Source organism: Convolutriloba macropyga, unplaced genomic scaffold, assembly GCF_964194025.1.
Source record: "Convolutriloba macropyga unplaced genomic scaffold, txConMacr16.3 SCAFFOLD_1926, whole genome shotgun sequence".
NCBI lineage: Eukaryota > Metazoa > Xenacoelomorpha > Acoela > Convolutidae > Convolutriloba > Convolutriloba macropyga.
In genome coordinates this window covers 1-19,320 of record NW_027452819.1, presented here as the reverse complement: position 1 = coordinate 19,320, position 19,320 = coordinate 1, and the positions used below count along the sequence as shown (strand labels likewise).

Sequence of the window (19,320 nt, the reverse complement as noted above, 5' to 3'; positions counted from 1 at the left end):
ACGGTTGTTTGAACTTTGCCCAAATTTCGCTGTCTTTTTTATGGCTGTTATCCAGCACTTTCAGACAAGTCCCACATCTTCTCTGATGATGTCTAGCTTTATTTGTTTAGTATAGGGGTTAGTATATGATTTTGTTATCGTTTTTTTTTCAAATCTAGACGTCGAGTTTATGGTCGTAATTAATATTTGTAATTTGCTTTTGATTGTGGTTTTTTCTAGTAGTCGTATTAACAGCAAACTTCCTCGGCCCTATAATGTGACAGATTATAGGGCCGATTGTGGCAAATCTCTTCCCTTTGGTAGACATTTAAGTCAAGAACGTGGATGAGCGGTGTCGGATCATATGTTCGGTCTGGGATCTGGGACTCAGGTCACTTCGGTCTGGGATCTCACCCTTCTTTTGTTTTTTTTCGAATATGTTTAACCGCGACCGTTTTTTTGCAGTGTTTGCATGACCAAAAATAATAATCAAAATCAATAAGTTGGATTTTTAGCTTATAATAATTATGAAACAGTATTGAAAAACCGAATAGGTAAGTTAATTTGATATAAATTCAGCACATCTAGAGAAGAAAAACTGGAAAAAGAATTCCATTAATCAAAAATACAGCATCTGAAATTTTGACCAATACCAATTTGTTATATATATTTACTGCTTTTTTCGTTATACCTGAAATATATTCGTTTTCGGTAAAACAAACCTCGGTCATATTTTGAAGAAACGATATATTTTGGATGCAATGTCACAACAGCTAAAATTAGTTGATTTTTTTAAAATTTTCACCATTATTTTTTCCTAATTTGGCTTAGTAACATCCATCTTTAAAATGACAGCAATTTTTCTGGTAAAACTTAACCTTAACTTCTTTGTTGTTCACAAATTAATATTTTCAATAACATTTTATGCCAAAAAATGTGAAAACGCGATATAATGTCAGGTTTTGAAAACTAGAACTGTAAATAATTGAGATCTATAGCCAAACTGTAGACAATTAGAACACTATAGTCAGAATCAATGCGTTTGTCAGTTGCAATTGAAATCGTTCCTTACGGAATTATTTTTTGCGTACTGTAATAAATAGAGCAATTATAACGAAACCAAGCGTTTTTCAACTGATTTTATTCTTTAAATGATTTGAAATTTTAACAACAGGACTGACTATCAGCTTTGAGTGTTGTGCGACAAAATGACTTTGAAACTCCAAATAAACAAATATATAACGTGTAAGCTCATGAGGTTGAACAAAAACAATAGGGCGTAATTCAAAAATTATTTTGATTTACTTTACATAAAACGCAATATCAGCACGTGTCAGTTATGTTAAGATTAAATAATGAAGCACATTGAAGATATGTTTTTCTCTTAGAGGTGACTTGGTATAACTTAAGCTTATGAGCAGGTCTGAGGTTCTGGCGTAACTGTAATAATTTCTGAATCATTTGTTTTAACCTTTGAACATAATTGCTTTTCTAGCAGTGATCGGTCAATTAATTTCTTTAACAAAACATTAAATACCAGACAAATCTCCAAGCGGAAAAAACTAATTGCGTGGCCAAAAACCAAAAAAAAAATGCAAACTACGTCTGAGGCATGCATTATACTGTTAGTTTTCACGGTTGAAAAAAGCCCATTTCAACACTCGTGATCATGTAACCAGAGTAAAAACTTATTGCCCATTTTTTTTGTAATTACTTGGGACCCAATTTAAAGAAAGACTTCATAAGGACATTTAACGTAGAGGTCTTAAAAGTTGACATAGTTGCAAAATATTTTAAATGAATTTTGCAAAGTGGTGAAGTGATCCGAGAAATGATTTCAATTGTTTTATTTTTGTGGGTAATATCAGACAGAGGATTGTTGTAATTTTACATTGTAGTGAAGATATGATTGTTTGTCAAATTTTGTAGCCTAATTAGTATTCTTCAGTTTTGGAAAGTTAATTGTGCCAGAATTATTCTAAGATTCTATTTGTCTGATTTTGTACGGGAACTGCTTAAAAACTATAAATTATATATTTTTGTGCGTCTTATAACAATATTTATTTCTTCTAAGAAACAGTGTATGTTTTGAGTCAATTAGAGGGTAAGTCTTTGCTTTTTAAAAATCTGCCAGCACGCAGATTGAACACTTGAAACGTGTATTAAATTGGTATACTCCTGTCAATTTACCATTGATTATGATTAATTTGCCACGGCGTGCCCTTTCCGGGTATAGAATTAGATGGATGCAACTGCAATTTAAATCCATTGTTGCAAAACATGGTGTTCCCTTAATTGTGTTTCCTTCCTTGTTCCTTGCTCGATTTTGTCAGTTAAATTCTCAGTTTTAGCCATTTGATGTTTTTGTAATATAAGAATAGAGACAATATTTTTCTAAACATCGTCTATATCTAAGGTTACTTTTACAAACTTGTCATTTTTATCTGTTAGAAAATCCATTGGTTGAGAAATTTTTTCTCTCGGCGACTATCTTGTTTTAATACATGTATTTTTTTATTAAGGTGGTAATCTCTGCTTTAACTTTATTTTGTAAGTTGATTGGAACTTTTTTTCGGCAACATTGAATACATCCGCGAGATTTCCTTTTCCAACTGAAAACCTTCAACCATTGACGGTTTATTATTTTTATTACAAATGCCGTGCAAACGCAACAGAGGAAGTTAAATGAGTTATTTGATCTTTTTTGAAGTAGATATCACGCTAAGTACATTGTCAGAAGGTGGCACTTGTCCTGATGTTTTACTAGTGTTGTTGATTCTGTTGCTTTTTTGTACTTCAGGGTTCCTCAACGGATTGTTTATATATAATTTTGCTCTCGAAATCCGGGAAAAAATTCAATGGCATTTGGATATTGTAGTGAATCATGGTTTGCTTCTGGTGGTTATCAGTGAATTTCGCGCTTTTCCTCGGTTTTTTTAACTGTTGGATTAGAAAAGTTTACTGCTTGCCGACCTGGAAATTCTGTGGATTTACATCACGTCATTGTGCGCAAAACAATAGGGTTGCAAAAATTTATCTCAGAAGTGCTCGTCTGATCACGGTAGAGACTTTTGATATATTGCTGTAGTCTGTTTTTTTTTCTATCGTTTTTCTTATAAGTTGTTGTCGCCGCTGCGCGGTCGAGAGAGTACTTTTATTTGTAATTACATCATACCCAATTCAAAGAGTTAACTGTTCATGTTAACTGCTCTGCTAATTGTCTTCTTAATTCGCAATTACTATTGTCAGGGGCATTTCTGACAATAATCACCACTAATGATTTCTATTCATTTTGGTCAAATTGAATCTATCTCAGACAATATATAACGCATGGAAACGACGCATGGAAAAAGTTGACAAAACGGAGTATTTTTATTCGAGAATTGCGACCTTGGCCACAACAAGATGTTGTATTTTTAACGTGAGAATAAAAAAATCTAGATTGGTTAAAAGGAGATAGAATTAATGAAAGGTTTTTCAAAAGGCTGAATTTACAGTCAAAGGACAGAGTCAACCAAATTAACAACCTACTGAGAGAGCAGATGTTTTGTCCTGGGAGTCCTGTCTCTTGAGCAAACAATTGATGAGTCTCATTCCACTGATCATTATGCAAAATCCCAACTAATGACTCATGATTTATGGCCTCATAACCGTAGAAATAAACCCGGTCAATTTCTATTTTTGATTAAAAAAGCGCTACTAGAATAATCTTAGGAGATGTTAATTATCACCTTTACACAAATCCCGGAAAATATAAAACAATTTATTCAGTCCCTCTTTTTTGCACCTTATTGCCGCTATCAAATTGTTTTCGGTCAGTTGAAATGAAACCTATAAGTTGATTTGAGACCTATAAATTTTATAAATCAGGTTTAACTTCCTGATTCAGCCAAGTGTCACTAAAGGAAACAATTTTGGGTTTGTGGTATTGTTTCCAAAGTTGATGAGATCAATTCCAATTTTTGTTTCAATAAGCGAATATTCTGTACTTAATAGCTGCATTTAATAGCAGGCCGCCTTCTGAGTCACTACATTTTTTTCAGTCAACAGTTTTACTTAGTGAAGTCAATAGGTAGTTTATTTAAGGTCGCCCCAAATTTTTGATCCATACAGTTTGTTGTCCTAATTTGAAATATATGTCCTAATAATTCTGAAATGTTGACAAAAAACATGGTTCTTATTCGCTGAAGATTTTTTTCAATTGGTTGAGTGCCAAAAACTTATTGGTTGAGAGTACAACAGAACTGCTGGCCACGAGAATAGGCCTTACGCGTCAATTAATCGAGAGGCGATGAGATACGATGTGTACAATATGTTGCAGCTTGAAGGTCATCGCTTGACCAAATATGAGGAAACATGTTGGCGCTGAACGGAGTGTTATTAAAATCCTGTCTAGAGTGTACGGTCCAATATAGAGACGGGTTGCGGGACCAGAGGCAATAGGGCAGTAGTGGACGAGGAGTCTACTAAGTTAAATACAGAGGGAGCTGCGCATAGAGTAAAGTTTGCATGGTAGAACTGTAGGTTTGACCTCTGCAAGTGTCTTGGTGCGCAATCCACAATCTACGCTTGCCTTTGCCCTACTGATCAATTTCGTTTGCAGGGTGCTCTGCAGGGGGCACTGGAAGACATCGGAGAAGGGTCATCGATACTCAGAACCGATAACTTTCTGAGAATTGTTGGTATTTGTTATATTTTGCGTCCTCTCTGTTGTTTGTTTGCTTATTATTTGTAAGTCATTCTTCTGTTTTGCTAATTTTTTTCTGATGTTTTTTTTTCAAATATTTGTTGCTACAAGAGGCAATGTTTTTATGGCGGTAAAAATTGCTATCTCTGTTTCGGAGTTTCTCACATTGGAGTTTTGTAAATAATTTCAAAAATAGGACAAGATACTGACCACGTGTAGAACTACTGAAAGTTTTTTTTGCGAAAAAAACTGACAAACAACCACTGAAGTATCATTAATTAAATTTGGGTTTTCAACTCTTTGTGTAGTTAACTTCACTTCAATACAGAAGCTAAAGTGGTACCACGCGAAAGTTTCAGACGCAAAAAAAGTGGCTATAGTCACCAAAAAGAGCAATGCTGCTCATTAAAAGATCAGTCTGAAATGTGGGGAATAATTAGAAAAAGGACAGCTGAGAACAGGCTACTGGTGGCCTAATGCTGTTCCGCTGCGATTACGCCGGAACCATAATTATTATTGTAATTATTAAAACTTCCTTTGTCCTCTGTCTAGAGCATCCATCGGATGGTTCTTTTTAAAAATCTAAGAAGGTGAAAATTTTTCAAATATGTTCTCAACATTCACTGTTATGGACCTTATTAATGGCCTAATTTCTTTGATAGCACTTCTGTTCTCTCAGAAACCAGATTGATTAGCGGTATTGAGCTCACGACTATCGAAATAGCACGTCAGATAGTTGAAAGGAAGCCGTAATTTTTTTCCAATTGTTAGCCACTTAAATAGACGAAAGTTTTAAGTACCATGTAAAATGCCATATATTTTTTACAGTGCAATGGTGTTAGCAACATTAATTTGGGGAAAATTTTTTGCACGAAAATCAATTTGGGGAAAATCAAAAACCACCTAGAAAGTTACGCTGATGAAGAAGCAGTACATCCAAATATTTGAAAAACTTGATATTCATATAATGTTCACAAACATCATGATCAGTTTCCGATACGCTTACATAATTAAAAATTATTGACTGTTTTTATCGGGGGAGATTGATGTTTGTAGCTTGATGTTTTTAACTTCTTTCAAATTGCTTTAAAAGATACGTGAAGCATCGTAGCTCAAAAGTATGGGAAAAGTTTTTTCTCATTACTTCCCAATAATTCAGGTACTAATTTTAGAAAATTCAAATTGATTCTAATAAAATTTTAATGGTCTTCAAATTTTGTTATTGCACGGGTTTAGAAAAAAAGTCCATTATTCTTTTCCAATAGCTGCATTGCTAATTTTTTTTTTTGCATTTCGTTTTTAATTATCATATGAAGAGAATTAAGTTTTTCATTTTAATCCAATGTTTTCACTTGATGGTTCATTTTTATAGCTCACTTTTAACACACATAATTTTGTCGAAGAAATTTTGTGTCAGGATTCTACCGATTTTGAGATGCTCCGTGCGTTGCTTTCTGCTGTGATTTGTTTAGGGAATTCATAACAACAGAGATAATATTTGAAATAGATCTAATTTTTACATCTAATTTTTTGCTTCTACTTTATTTGTGTCAGTGTTAAATTTTTGAAGATTTTCGATAATATAACTCCAAAATTGGTTTTGTTTGGAGTCATTTGTTGGAAAATCTGAGCAAACAACTCACGCTGCGATTGATTTAAGAAATATTCTGGAGACATTAAGATCTCAAGGCTCCAGCTTCCAATTTACTTATTTTTCTATCAAATTTTTGAACACAACAGTATTGTTGCATTGTAGTAAAGTCAAATTTTGTTTTGTTGCTATCAGGTTGTTTGACTGAATGATCAAAACTTGCTCTACAACCAACTACCTTGCTACCAATATTAATGGATTTATTATAGGTGAAAAATAGGTTATCAGTAAATAATGGTTGCTCTTTCCATCAACATTATATTTTTTAAAAGTTCTCCTAAAGATTAGGTGCAAATAAACAAAATTTTTTTCTCACCCCGGGTTTTATAATCCATTTTGCTGATTACACTTAAACAAAAATACATTTCAATCCCATACAGAACGATTTTTCTTAACTTCAACTCATTTTTCGTTTCAATTCCGGCAACATAGCAAATACTGTAATTTGAAAAAGTCTATAAACAAGTGAGGGTAAACTAGATGAAAGGCACTTTTCAAAACATAATCAAATAAAAAATGATCTCTAGTATACAGTGAGCAAAAATAGGTTCGTGACACCTTAAATATTATACCAAAAACCAAATTTAAATCATTCTGGAAATTCGCCGACTTATTTTTTTTTAGTCTTGTGAAAATTTTTTCAGACTCTTTGGAACTTTGCTTTTTTTAATTGCAATAAATTGATGTATTGTCAAGCTAAAAATTCTATTTTGTTCGATATAGTGGAGTTATAAGTTTCCCCATGCAAAACTTACTCAAAAGTGTTTTTTAAGAAACAATGAGAAAATATATATCATAAAAAACATTCGACACTTTGACAATAACTAGATTTATTTATTTCAGTATACTTGCAGACTTGTAAATTTCATCTCAGCCTCATAGGATAACAATTTCGTTGAAAACTATTTTGAGTTCTTTCGTCTTCTGCTCATTATAATTGAACTCATTTGATCGTTCTGATCGGCTAAAACTATTCGCCAGGTTAGTTACAAATTATCTGTAACTAATGATCGCTCTTGTCATCAATATTATAAACTTTGAATGATTTTCAAGATATTCTGCTGTTGCGGCTGCTCAAGAATCTCAGCGGAACCGAAAGAGAAAGTTTAGCGAATGAATATTAACAAAATGGGAGGTATGATCAAAACTGAAAACATGACTTTTTAGACGGCGGTAAAATATACTGATGTAAAATATGGTTAGAAATGACTTTTATTAGGACAAGGACAATCTTAAATAATTATATACAAATTAACTGAGTATGTACAGTCAGACGTTTTACTGTGTCTTGCATTTTTAGGTTCGTGAGCGGTAGATTGTTACCGTGTCTGGCATTAAAAACTGTTTTTAGCGGTTCATTATTTGTTACTCTGTCCTGTGTCAATGAACCAGTTGAGCTGCAATTAAACTGTAAGAAACGCGGCTTCCGGCATTTCATCTCGCGAGAACAAAGTACAAAAGACAACATATGTTGAAGTTTGAAAACTTTTGCTTAAACAGCCCTTAGATATATATCTGTTACGTTACCGGATTGGCTTGTTATGCAAAATAGATCTGGCATTGTGTAATCTTTACCAAGCCCTCTTTAATTTGATTTTTAAAAATTAAAATTAGCCAATGTCGAAAACTGAAATTGTAATGATACGCTAAGAATATAGTTGACATGAGGGTACAAAGTGAACTGCAAAAACACAATATTGGGACAAAGTTGAACTGATAAAACAAACTGAGTGGTGTAAAGCTTTCCTGGTCACAAAAAATGGGGGAGCTGCCGTTGCAGCAACGTTTTCCGAGAAAAGTACTTAAAAGGGAAATAATTATCAAATCTAAGTAAAAATAGATGGCACCACTAAATTACGTGTTTTATAACGTTTTGTGATTCTCGCTTCCGAGCGGATTGTATTTTCCGCTTTTCGGAAAGAATATGATCATTGTATAAGTATTCCTCTCTAAAAATTTTGAATACGTTTCGGTAGATTCTGGCTGTTTAAGAGAGCAGAGATGAAACAACTTCTTTTTTGCTGTTGAGAGTTAATCAATTAGAGGGCTGTTAAACGATCAATTCAAGATTTTCAATTTTGATTACTCAATGGCTCAAATAGTGGTGAGTATGAAATCTTATGAAGGATCTTTTCCGTTTGTGCCCCAGCTTAGTGGGTGCATTTTATTTGCACCCCCAGACGCACGTGCCATATTTTCACGTAACGATTTAATATGTAATGACACCTCTCTATAACTGGGGATGCATAACGTACTGAGGGACACAAATAAAAAACATTAACTTATCATTACCTGATAAAATATTATTATTTCTATTGTCAGTATTAGTAACATAATTGGGATCCCCCACAGTGTTTTTTACGCCCCCCATTACAAATTATGTATTTTTATTTAGCACGTTACTATGTAAAAAAAATAGCAAGTGCGCCTGGGGGCGTAAAAAATATTAGCGCACTAAGCTGGGGGGAGGGGGGCAAAACAGAATAGATCCCATAATTGGATCGATAGTCCGAAACCTCATTCAGTCAAAATGAAATTGTCGGATGCTTCAACTTAAGGTCCAAAACTAAGAAATAATGAACTGGAATGCATACGCCCCCACGGATCCAATTGCGAGTCCAACATGTATGGAAAGGGTCGTCATGTTCCCTACCAATTCCCTGTCAGAGGGTGCTGTTACTACTTGGGGAGCTATGATCATAGAGGCAGATCCGAAGTACCCGTTCGAGATCCCCAACATCACAGTCAGTGCAAATGGAATCCGTACATCGTAGAAGTATGGGCTGTCTTGAGGATATACACAAAAAAGAAAAACTGGCACAATCATAAAACGAGCGAGAGAACCTTGAAGAAGCAAGCTTGGACTTGTCCGTTTTGGGTCAATAAACGAGGATAGAACTTTTCCACACAAGTTGCAGGAGTTGTAAGTTGTCACCAAAATGACTGGAACCCACGAGGGGTCGATTCCGTTGCGCTGTAGATAGTCCAGATTTTTACCAAGTGGTTTCACTGACGTTACAAATCCAGGGAAAAGAAACAGGGAAGAGATGTAAACCCCAGCGATAGCGCACATATGCACCCATAACCCTCTTCCACGTATAATGTCCATTCGTGTGTGGAAGCCTTCCAAAAAATTAGCCCAAAAATATCTAGGCTTATCGGGATCTAAGAGTGGAACCAGGTCATTTGGAGGGACCAGGTGTTCGAAAGGTCCGTCAGAAGCTGTTTCATTTAGTACGCAAACTACAAGTTGAGATTTAGTTTCGGATTCCGAACTGCGTTCCAGATCGAATTGGATATATTGGTTACCATTTTGACCTCCGCCGTCGGTTCTAATCGATGGCTGATGTTGCAGACTCGTTTTCCCACTTATATGATACAAACTAAATTTTGTCCGCTTTATCTACTGATGAAGTATGCTGCAAATAAATAGTAAAAGAGACGACATTATGAAAAATACAAGTGTATTAAGCTGCATGTTTGGACTGTATAATTTAGTCACGATTCTATTTAGGCTAACAATCACACCAGATAGGCTTTCTCCAGCCATAACTGCTTGGGTGTAACGAGGGGGTAGCATTCCACTGTAGCCATAAAAGCTGCTTTGCTGGATTGCAAACCCGATGCCAGCAACACCGCATGCACTAACCAGACTAGCCAGAGATGTCGATTGATCCGAAAAAACTTTCCAGCATAAATGGAAAAGTGTAACGTATACTAGGGGTCCCAATGTTAAGAAGTAACCAATCACAATTCGTTTATGAGTTGAAACCAGTTTTACAATTATGTTAGCCATGCATTCTGAGAAAATGGAGGTAAGCATGTACACAAAAGCGATCAGGAATTCAATGGGACGATTCGGGTACTCTTCGTGCCAGTAATCGACGCATGTGACAAAACTGTTGTAGGGCATCAAATAGCCCCCTCCAATTATCACCAGACATATATACACGATGCTGAAATGGTCCTTTGGGCCGCTAGGATCCGAATCCTCTGATGTTATTGTACTTTCTGTGGTACTCTGTTTAGAACTCGAACAACAAAACAGTTTCTATTAATCATGTTTTCGTGCAGTCAAGCTGCAACATTGAAAACAGGAAACACGGTTACTAGAATCAATGTTATATCGTACAGTCAAAACTGATATTGATTAAATTTTGAAAAGTAAATTTTCCACATGTTTTTTGGCTCCGTTTTTGTAACTTGATTCAGTAACAAATTTTGCCGAGTGTTCATAACTGCTTTGACTGTTTTTTGAAAACTTCTTGCCTATTTTTTTCCGTTTTCACTAAAATTAGCATTAACTCTGAAAATTTTATTTCATTGAGGTTTTTCTGCTTTCAAATGTGAATTCTGTTTTAGATAATTTCTTGAACGCTTTTTGTTCCGACCCCCACTATAGTGGGGAATTAGGAACTATATACTCAAATGGCTTTTTTGTTAGTCAATTTTGACCGACCGACAGAGTTTTGAGTGATATCATTAGAAAGCACGTAAATCCTAGAATATAGAACTAAAAAGATTTCGAACTTTGTGTTTACAGGGAGTTATCGAGTTTTAAAATTTAGTGAACATTCGACATTTTTCATTCCCATTTTCCCGACTTTTTGCTACAATTTGGCTTAATTTTTCTGAAAAAATTTTAAAAGAATTAAAAATTTTAACGGTAGGGTGTTATTGTTATCAGAAGAGATAGACGATTGTTGCTGAATTGTCTGATTGGAGTTTATTTTGATTTTCAAAACTCAGACTTTTTTAATGAAATATTGCACAAATTATGCTTTTTGAATCGCCTGGTTTAAGTTTGCCCAAGGTAGAGACCTAGAAACAGCTGACACATTCTCTGTAAACTCCAGATCAGAGCTAGTGGAAATTCAGTGCCCTATAAAAGTCCTCTGAAATTAAAAGTTTGCTGCTTTTTTGCAAATTTAACACGCTATTTACACAAAATGCATTGATTTTGGAAATATTTCACCTAACGATAAGTCTAATTTGGAAACATTTCTAACAAATGGGCAGTTTTTTGGAAAGCAACAAAATCGAGGATAGATTTGATATCATCATGTCTAACTACAATCAGAATTTTTTAATTTTTCTTTTGGCACTGCGTTTTTTTTCAAAATAATTTGCCTTTAATGTTTTTTTAAAGTCATTCAATGACAAAAATTTCAATTCACTACTCCGTTGATGTCAGTTCTCCTTTACGTAAAAATGAGGCCGAATGAAGATATAGTTTCCTTTCAGAGAACCTAATAGTTATAGGGCCTTTAGGAAGAGTTTTAGTAAACTTTAATTAAATTCTTGTGTTTTGCCTTCAATTGTTTTTCTTTCAGCAGTCTTGTTGGAGCTGAGCTCGCTAAGCTTGCGTAGGACGAAAACTATTACTGTATCCTATTTTTATCCGGATTATCCATCCCCCTAGCGAGGAAATTGTGTATAGCAATCATAAACAGCCGCGTATGCCACGTCAGCAGAAAAATTGATAGCAAACTGAACAAAAATAAGAACTCATAACAACTCAATATCTCGTCAGCCTAGCAACTCGAGCTAGCAAGTAAACTCAGCAATAAAATTGTTGAAATAATATAGTCTTAAGCAGTATATTTGTTACTGTGTCTTGCTAAAACCAAACCCTTGAGCAGTATATTTGTTAAATTTATACTGTGTCTGGATAGCAAAAATTTGCCTTGATCAATATTCTATCAATTATTGTGTCTTGTATCGAAAACGTCTCGAGCAGTGAATTCAATTTTCTGTGTCCTGTTTTCCAGTCTTCAACTCGTGAGTACTCTGTGAAAATCGCAACACACACACCCAGGATTAAGTTAGAAACCAATTTTTCATAACACTTCTTAGGCATATATTTTTGCCTTTGATTTGTTTTATCAAAACTATTGAACTGGTAAACATAAAGAGATCCCGTATTGTTTGATCTATGGACCCAGTTCAACTGAGAAGAAATCCAAAACTAAGTTAGTCAAATTAGTTAATGCAACGGTAAGTACAGCAGAGCGGATAATACGTTTACAAAAGCAAACTGCATTAACGAAGTATCCGGACAGATTTTGTAACCACTCAGAACGAACTGGGCGGTGTAAAACTTTCTTTGTGAAACACAAGGAGAGCAGCCGTTACATTTGGTCCGCCGAACCGGACAGTGGAATAAACTGCTGTCCAACCCAACAGTCGAAGTGACGAAGTCATCGACGAACGAGAACAAAACTCAACGGGCAATTCAACAACGCAAAGCCAATTAGGCAAAGCATATAGGAACGTTGAAAAGCACAACTCAATTAACGCAAACAAACAAAGGAGCTGTAGAGATTCAAGCTGCAGTCCCGAAGTACAAAAGAAGTGACTCCGTCAGAGAGTCAAAGCGTTTTGGATCGACAGATCAACAACTTGCGAAACAACTCGATCGAGAAGCAGGAAGGTTTTGAGCTCATTAGGAATTGAAATCGACCAAGCAAGCTCAAGACTCCTTATCAGCAAATACTGCAATTGGACGACAGCGTTCAAAAACTCGTGAATAAGAAAGCTGAGACTCTCCGAGACCCAGATATTTCTTTAAAACGCAAACTTGAGACAGAAAAATACTTTCAATATTTGAACGCAGAGTGGTTACCGTATATCCACGGAGAGACAAACATGTCAAGCCAGCAAAGCCAGTCAACTCTTCATGCCAATGAAGAGCAACCACCTGCGAATAATGTGCATCAGTTAGAACAAAACGTTGGAATTCCAGAGTTTAACCAAAACCATGATAGCACAAGCTATGCAACGACGAATACGGTTACACGAATCGTGCAGACAATCAACCAGGATACAGAAAACGTTTCGGAAACATCTTCAGTGAAACGTCGGGTTGAAGAACGAATAAAGGAATTTGAAATTGAATTCGAAAGAAAGTTGCAAATCGAACGAGCCCAATGTGATCGAAAGAGGTTGGAGCTAGAAATGCAAATGAAAGAACTAGAGATGCAACATCAGCTCCGGCAAAAGGAGCGAGACCTAGAGCGTCAATTGCAAAGAACAGCATTGGAGAAAGATGACTTACGTTCTCAATCGACTGAGGCGCGTGACAAGTCACCTTTCAATTGGACCCCAAAAGGGAGATATGTCTCGGAGTGGGCGAATTCGATGAACGACACGCAATCACCAATTCGACCAAGAGATCGCTTCGACGTCAGCCCTGAACGAAATAAGCATAGGCATTACCCATGGTACCCAAACTCTCGTGAACGCTCAGTAAGTGCTGAAGAGCGGGATATATCGCCGATAGCTGGAAGGCACTACAACACTGGACATTCAAGCAGTAGTTCTGGACAGTTTTATAGTGCTGCCTGGAATATTTTAGAAAGAAAATTTGAAAGACGGCATGTAATAATAGATGCGCAGCTCGAGAGCCTACGAGAAGCTAATCAAGTGAAACCCCATGATTCAACCAGCCTGATTAATTTTTCTGTTTTTGTATCTAACTTCGTGAACGTGCTCAAAGAGTACAAACATATTGGTGATTTGCAATCAAGTTCGACATTGTACACGGCAGTTGATAAGCTACGTCAAGTTCTTAAAGAAAAATGGTGGTTCTACGTCGATGACAAAGACGATGACTGGCCTGATCTAATCATGTTTGAAAAATGGCTATCACGAATGGCATTCGTGCATGAAGGATTTTCATCGTTTAAAGGGGAACAGAAAGAAGAGGACCGACACAACACAAATAGAGAAAAAACGATTCTCGAAAACATCGAACTTCAGTGCAAGTTCAAACCTGCCAGAAACCCAGCAGACGCAAAACAACCACTGTCCACTAGCGGATGGCACTCATAAAATATGGAACTGTCCCATATTTAAGAAAATGAATGTCACCGATCGCTATGCAGCAGTGAGAAAAGAACGCTTATGTTATGGATGTCTGGGGAAAGGGCATCTAATCAAAGATTGTAAAGTCCACCCGTGCGGTATAAATGGATGTACCAAAAAGCACAACAGACTGCTACACTCAGAAAACCAAATGGACGAGGGTAGTCGCGCAGTTAACGTAAGCGCAGCAACAATCAACCAGAGTAACCAAGTTACTAGTTTTCTTCAAATAGTTCCCGTATCGGTTCAGAGTGGTGGTAACAGGTTGACTACCTACGCTTTCCTCGATAGTGGGTCTACAGTATCATTCATCGATCAGAGTGTCAAGGATCAACTACAAGCCAAAGGCACGGACGTTACCTTGAACATAGCTGGCATACATGGGACGCAAGATTTGAGGACCGAGGAGGTTCCTATCACAAAAAAAGGCACTACATTCAAAGGTGCATTCGGTCGAAGCGTTTGCACACCCTTCAATCTCGTTGAGAAACACAACATATGACTACAAGGAACTGAAGAACAAATTCAGACACCTGAATGTTCTCACTAACAGAACATTCAACCTGATGGAAGTAGGCATCATACTTGGACAAGATGCCTACGAAACTCAACGTCCATTGGACTATAAGATTGGAACACGAAGTGAGCCTTTCGCCGTAATTAGGATTGGAATTAGGATGGGTAGTCAGTGGTCCCATGACAGGCAAGAAAAGTCAAAATATTTGTCAATTCGCCTCCACAGAAGATGTGAAAGTGGCCGAAAATATACAATCATGGTGAGACATAGAAACTAATGGTTCCAAAATAAATGTTGTAAGTCAATCAAAGAAAGAGCAACAAGCTCAGAAGTTTCTAGAGAGCACAACAAAGTTTACAGGCGAGCGATACGAAGTGGGCATGCTCCGGAATGAACCAGAACCCAATCTTCCAAACAATTACGGCTCAGCCCTTGGTCAGCTCTACTCACTGGAACGAAGATTCCAACGTGACCCAAATTTAAAAGAATTGTATCAAAAGTCAATTGATACCGATGCGGAAATGGGATTTGTTATATCGAAAGTCAAAGGCAATTTCGGAAGGGAATGGTATTTGCCACACCATCCAGTACTAAACCCCAACAAACGGGGTAAAGTTCGCCGTGTTTGCAACGCTGCAGCAAAATACAATGACGTATGCCTAAATGACAAGCTGTTAGCCGGACCCGATCTACTACACGGATTGATCGGAACAATATTCAGATTTCGAGAAGGACCAATTGCCCTAGCCGCAGATATTGAATCAATGTTTCTGCGAGTGCAAGTTCCTGAATGGGATAAAAGCTGCTGGAGATTCCTGTGGCGATCAACAGTGAACGAACCTGTGCAAATTTACGAGTATCAACGTCATGTTTTTGGAGCAAAGAGTTCACCAACATGTGCCAACTGCGCTCTGAAGCGAGTAGCCATCGACAACGAGGACGAGTCTCCAATTGCAGCAAAAACAATCCAAAACAACTTCTACATGGACGATTTCATCAAGTCAGTCGAAACACCTGAAGAAGCAATCAAGGTTTTCAAACAACTGCCACCTCTTCTCTCAAAACATGGATTTGAAATGAAGAAGTGGATCACCAACAGCGAAGTGGTAACCAACGCAATCCCAGAGGATTTGAGATCAATCAGCAACACAAAGCAGTTTGAAGTAGAACCCGGCAAGGAAGGTTCATCCGTGCTTGGGCTTCAGCGGACGATTATCGATGACAGTTTACAGGTTTGTAGAGGTACAATCAAAGAAGTTGAGACCCCAATAACCCAAAGGAAGATCTTATCTCTAGTTTCGTCAGTGTTTGATCCTCTTGGACTGTTTCTACCATTCAGTGTCCATATGAGACGAATCCTGAAGAGCATCTGGACAAAAAATGGACAACATTGGGACAACTCAGTAGAACCTAACGAAGAAGAAGCGTTTCTGATGTGGAAGGCGCAGCCTCCAGAAGTAGCAGAAACCAGCATTGATGGAAGATACTTCAGCACAGCCAAGAACAAATTGGAACTTCATGTGTTTGCCGACGCATTTGAAGACGCAATGTGCGCAGTGGCATACCTACGTTCAAAGCCCAAAAAATACTCAGCTGACTTAGCATTTGTAATCGGAAAGTGCAGAGTTGCACCGATGCGACACCTTTCCATACCACGCTTGGAACTAAAAGCAGCAGTGATGGCGGTGAGACTTAAAGAACAGATAGTGAAGGAACACGAATCGAAGATTCACAGTTGTAACTTTTGGACAGACTCCACTATTGTTCTGCAATGGATTCATAGCTCCCACCGTAAGCAACAGGTTTTTGTTGCAAACAGAGTGGCTGAGATTTCGGATACAACTAATGTTTCACAGTGGAATCATGTGAGTGGTATTAACAATCCAGCTGACATCGGGACACGAGCGATCAATGTTGACGAACTTAAGAGAAGCGAATGGCTCACTGGGCCGGCCTGGTTGAAGCAACGAGAGAACGAATGGCCTGAACAGTTGAATTTAACATTTGCTTCAGACGAACAAAACGACGAAATGGTCTTCTCAGCAAAGGTTGAAGAGAAGAAGCCGATGATTCAGTGGGACCGATTTAGGAGTTTCAATCGACTAGTAAATACAATGGCATGCGTACAGCGCGTATTTATAAAACACAAACCGGCAACAAAAACACTAAGTGTTGAAGAAAGAGAGGGTGCACAAGCAAGCATCTTCAGACTACTGCAGCCAGAACAGTTTGCTGAAGAGATGAAATCTCTCAAGGCTGAAAAGGAAATTCAAAAAAACAGCAAAATCCTCCAGTTTTCACCATTCATTGACCAGCCAGGAATTATTCGTGCCCAGGGCAGAATAGGTAAAAGTCAATTGAACTTCGAAACCAAGAATCCAATACTGTTACATTGGCAGCACCATGTAGTTGAATTATTCTTGCAAAATGAACATAAGAATAATCATCACGAAGGTACTGAACTTGTCAGAAACATAGTTCAGCAGAAATTCTGGATCCTAGCCATACGAAATGCTTTGAGATCGATCAAAAACAAATGCATTAGATGTCGAAAGATAAGAGCCCAAACAAAGGCACCAGTAATGGCAGATCTACCTGAAGAACGATTAGTCGCATCAACAGTATTTTCGAATGTGGGCGTAGACTTTTTTGGACCATTCACAGTAAAGATTGGTCGAAGAAACGAAAAGCGTTGGTGCTGTCTATTCACATGCCTTACTGTACGTGCGGTACATATAGAGATTGTACCAAAACTAAACACTGATAGTTGTCTGAACGCAATTATGAGATTCATTGCACGAAGAGGCAAACCGGTCAAAATGATTAGCGATAACGGAACAAACTTCGTTGGAGCTGAAAAAGAACTGGCAGAGTATATAGCAGCATGGAACAAGGTGCGAATTGAAGAACATCTGATTCAACAAGGTATCTGATGGAAGTTCAACCCACCTGCTGCACCACACTTTGGAGGAATGTGGGAAAGACTGGTTAGGAGTTGCAAGAAGGCAATGTATTCAGTGCTGGGTAATCGATCAGTCACGGAAGATGTTCTGTCGACCACGATGTGTCTTGTTGAACAGACGCTGAATGCTAGACCGCTGACACAAGTCAGTTCTGATGCTACCGATTTAGAAGCTATTACTCCAAACCATTTCCTACTTGGCAACAAGAACCTTTGTTTACCGTATCTATCAGGTGCAGAGCAATTTGTTGATCATAGAAAGCTCTTCCGACAAACACAAGCTTACGCAGACCTCATCTGCGATAGATTCCGTAAAGAGTACATGCCAACGTTGAACAGCCAAAAGAAATGGCAGAAAACAACGAACAGAAGTCTTCAGCAGGGTGATCTTGTGTGGTTAGTGGAAGACAGTGACAAACGTGGATATTACGATCTGGGTCGAATAACCGAAACCTTTGAAGGTTCCGACGGAGTGATTCGATCAGCGAAAATTCGAACGAAAGATGGATACTACAAGAGACCAGTAGTGAAGCTCGCTCCAGTGCTATCAATGGACGAAGATGTTTTCACGAAGGAAAACAGGGCCGGCGATGTTGGAGATGAGCTCGCTAAGCTTGCGTAGGACAAAAACTATTACTGTATCCTATTTTTATCCGGATTATCCATCCCACTAGCGAGGAAATTGTGTATAGCAAATCAGAAGCAGCTGCGTATGCCACGTCAGCAGAAAAATTGTTAACAAACTGAACAAAAATAAGAACTCAAAACAACTCAATATCTTGCCAACCTAGCAACTCGAGCTAGCAAATAAACTCAGCAATAAAATTGTTGAAATAATATAGTCTTGAGCAGTATATTGGTTACTGTGTCTTGCTAAAACCAAACCCTTGAGCAGTATATTTGTTAAATTTTTACTGTGTCTTGATAACAAAAATTTGCCTTGAGCAATACTCTATCAAATATTGTGTCTTGTATCGAAAAAGTCTCGAGCAGTGAATTCAATTTTCTGTGTCCTGATTTCCCGTCTTCAACTCGTGAGTAATCTGCGAAAATGGCAACACACACACACCCAGGATTAAGTTAGAAACCACTTTTTCATAACACTTCTTAGGCATATATTTTTGCCTTTGATTTGTTTTATCAAAACTACTGAACTGGTAAACATAAAGAGGTCCAGTATTGTGTGATCTATGGACTCAGTTCAATTGAGAAGAAATCCAAAACTAAGTTAGTCAAATTAGTTAATGCAACGGTAAGTACAGCAGAGCGGATATACAGTTACAAAAGCAAACTGCATCAACGAAGTATCCGGACTGATTTTGTAACCACTCAGAACGAACTGGGCGGTGTAAAACTTTCTTTGTGAAACACAAGGAGAGCAGCCGTTACAAGTCTCATTACTTATTCTAACCAATCAGAGATCCAAATGACTTCCTCAAGAGGTGTAAGTGAGTTTCTTCAATGCAATCGTTTGTTATCGAATGTCTCTTATGACATTGAATATAATTGTTTTATATAGACAACGTTTCAATCAATAACTTTATCTTATTCTAAGAAAATACACTTCAAATTTTCTTCATATAAGAATCAACTAAATCTTTGCAACGTGTTTTTTTAAATACCGGCTTCTTGATTTTGGTAATACGACCTTTCATGCA

General features: G+C 37.3%; 1 protein-coding gene across 1 annotated transcript; it reads right to left on the bottom strand.

The window, feature by feature from the left end:
• Window positions 1–8,883: 8,883 nt before the first annotated feature.
• LOC142357816 (equilibrative nucleoside transporter 4-like) lies at window positions 8,884–10,338 on the bottom strand (the record flags this gene model as incomplete). The annotated part of the gene is given in 1 exon segment (XM_075409336.1): window positions 8,884–10,338. A coding segment is annotated over 1 exon segment (1,455 nt), but the record flags the coding sequence as incomplete, so codon positions are not given.
• Between the last annotated feature and the right edge of the window lie 8,982 nt (window positions 10,339–19,320).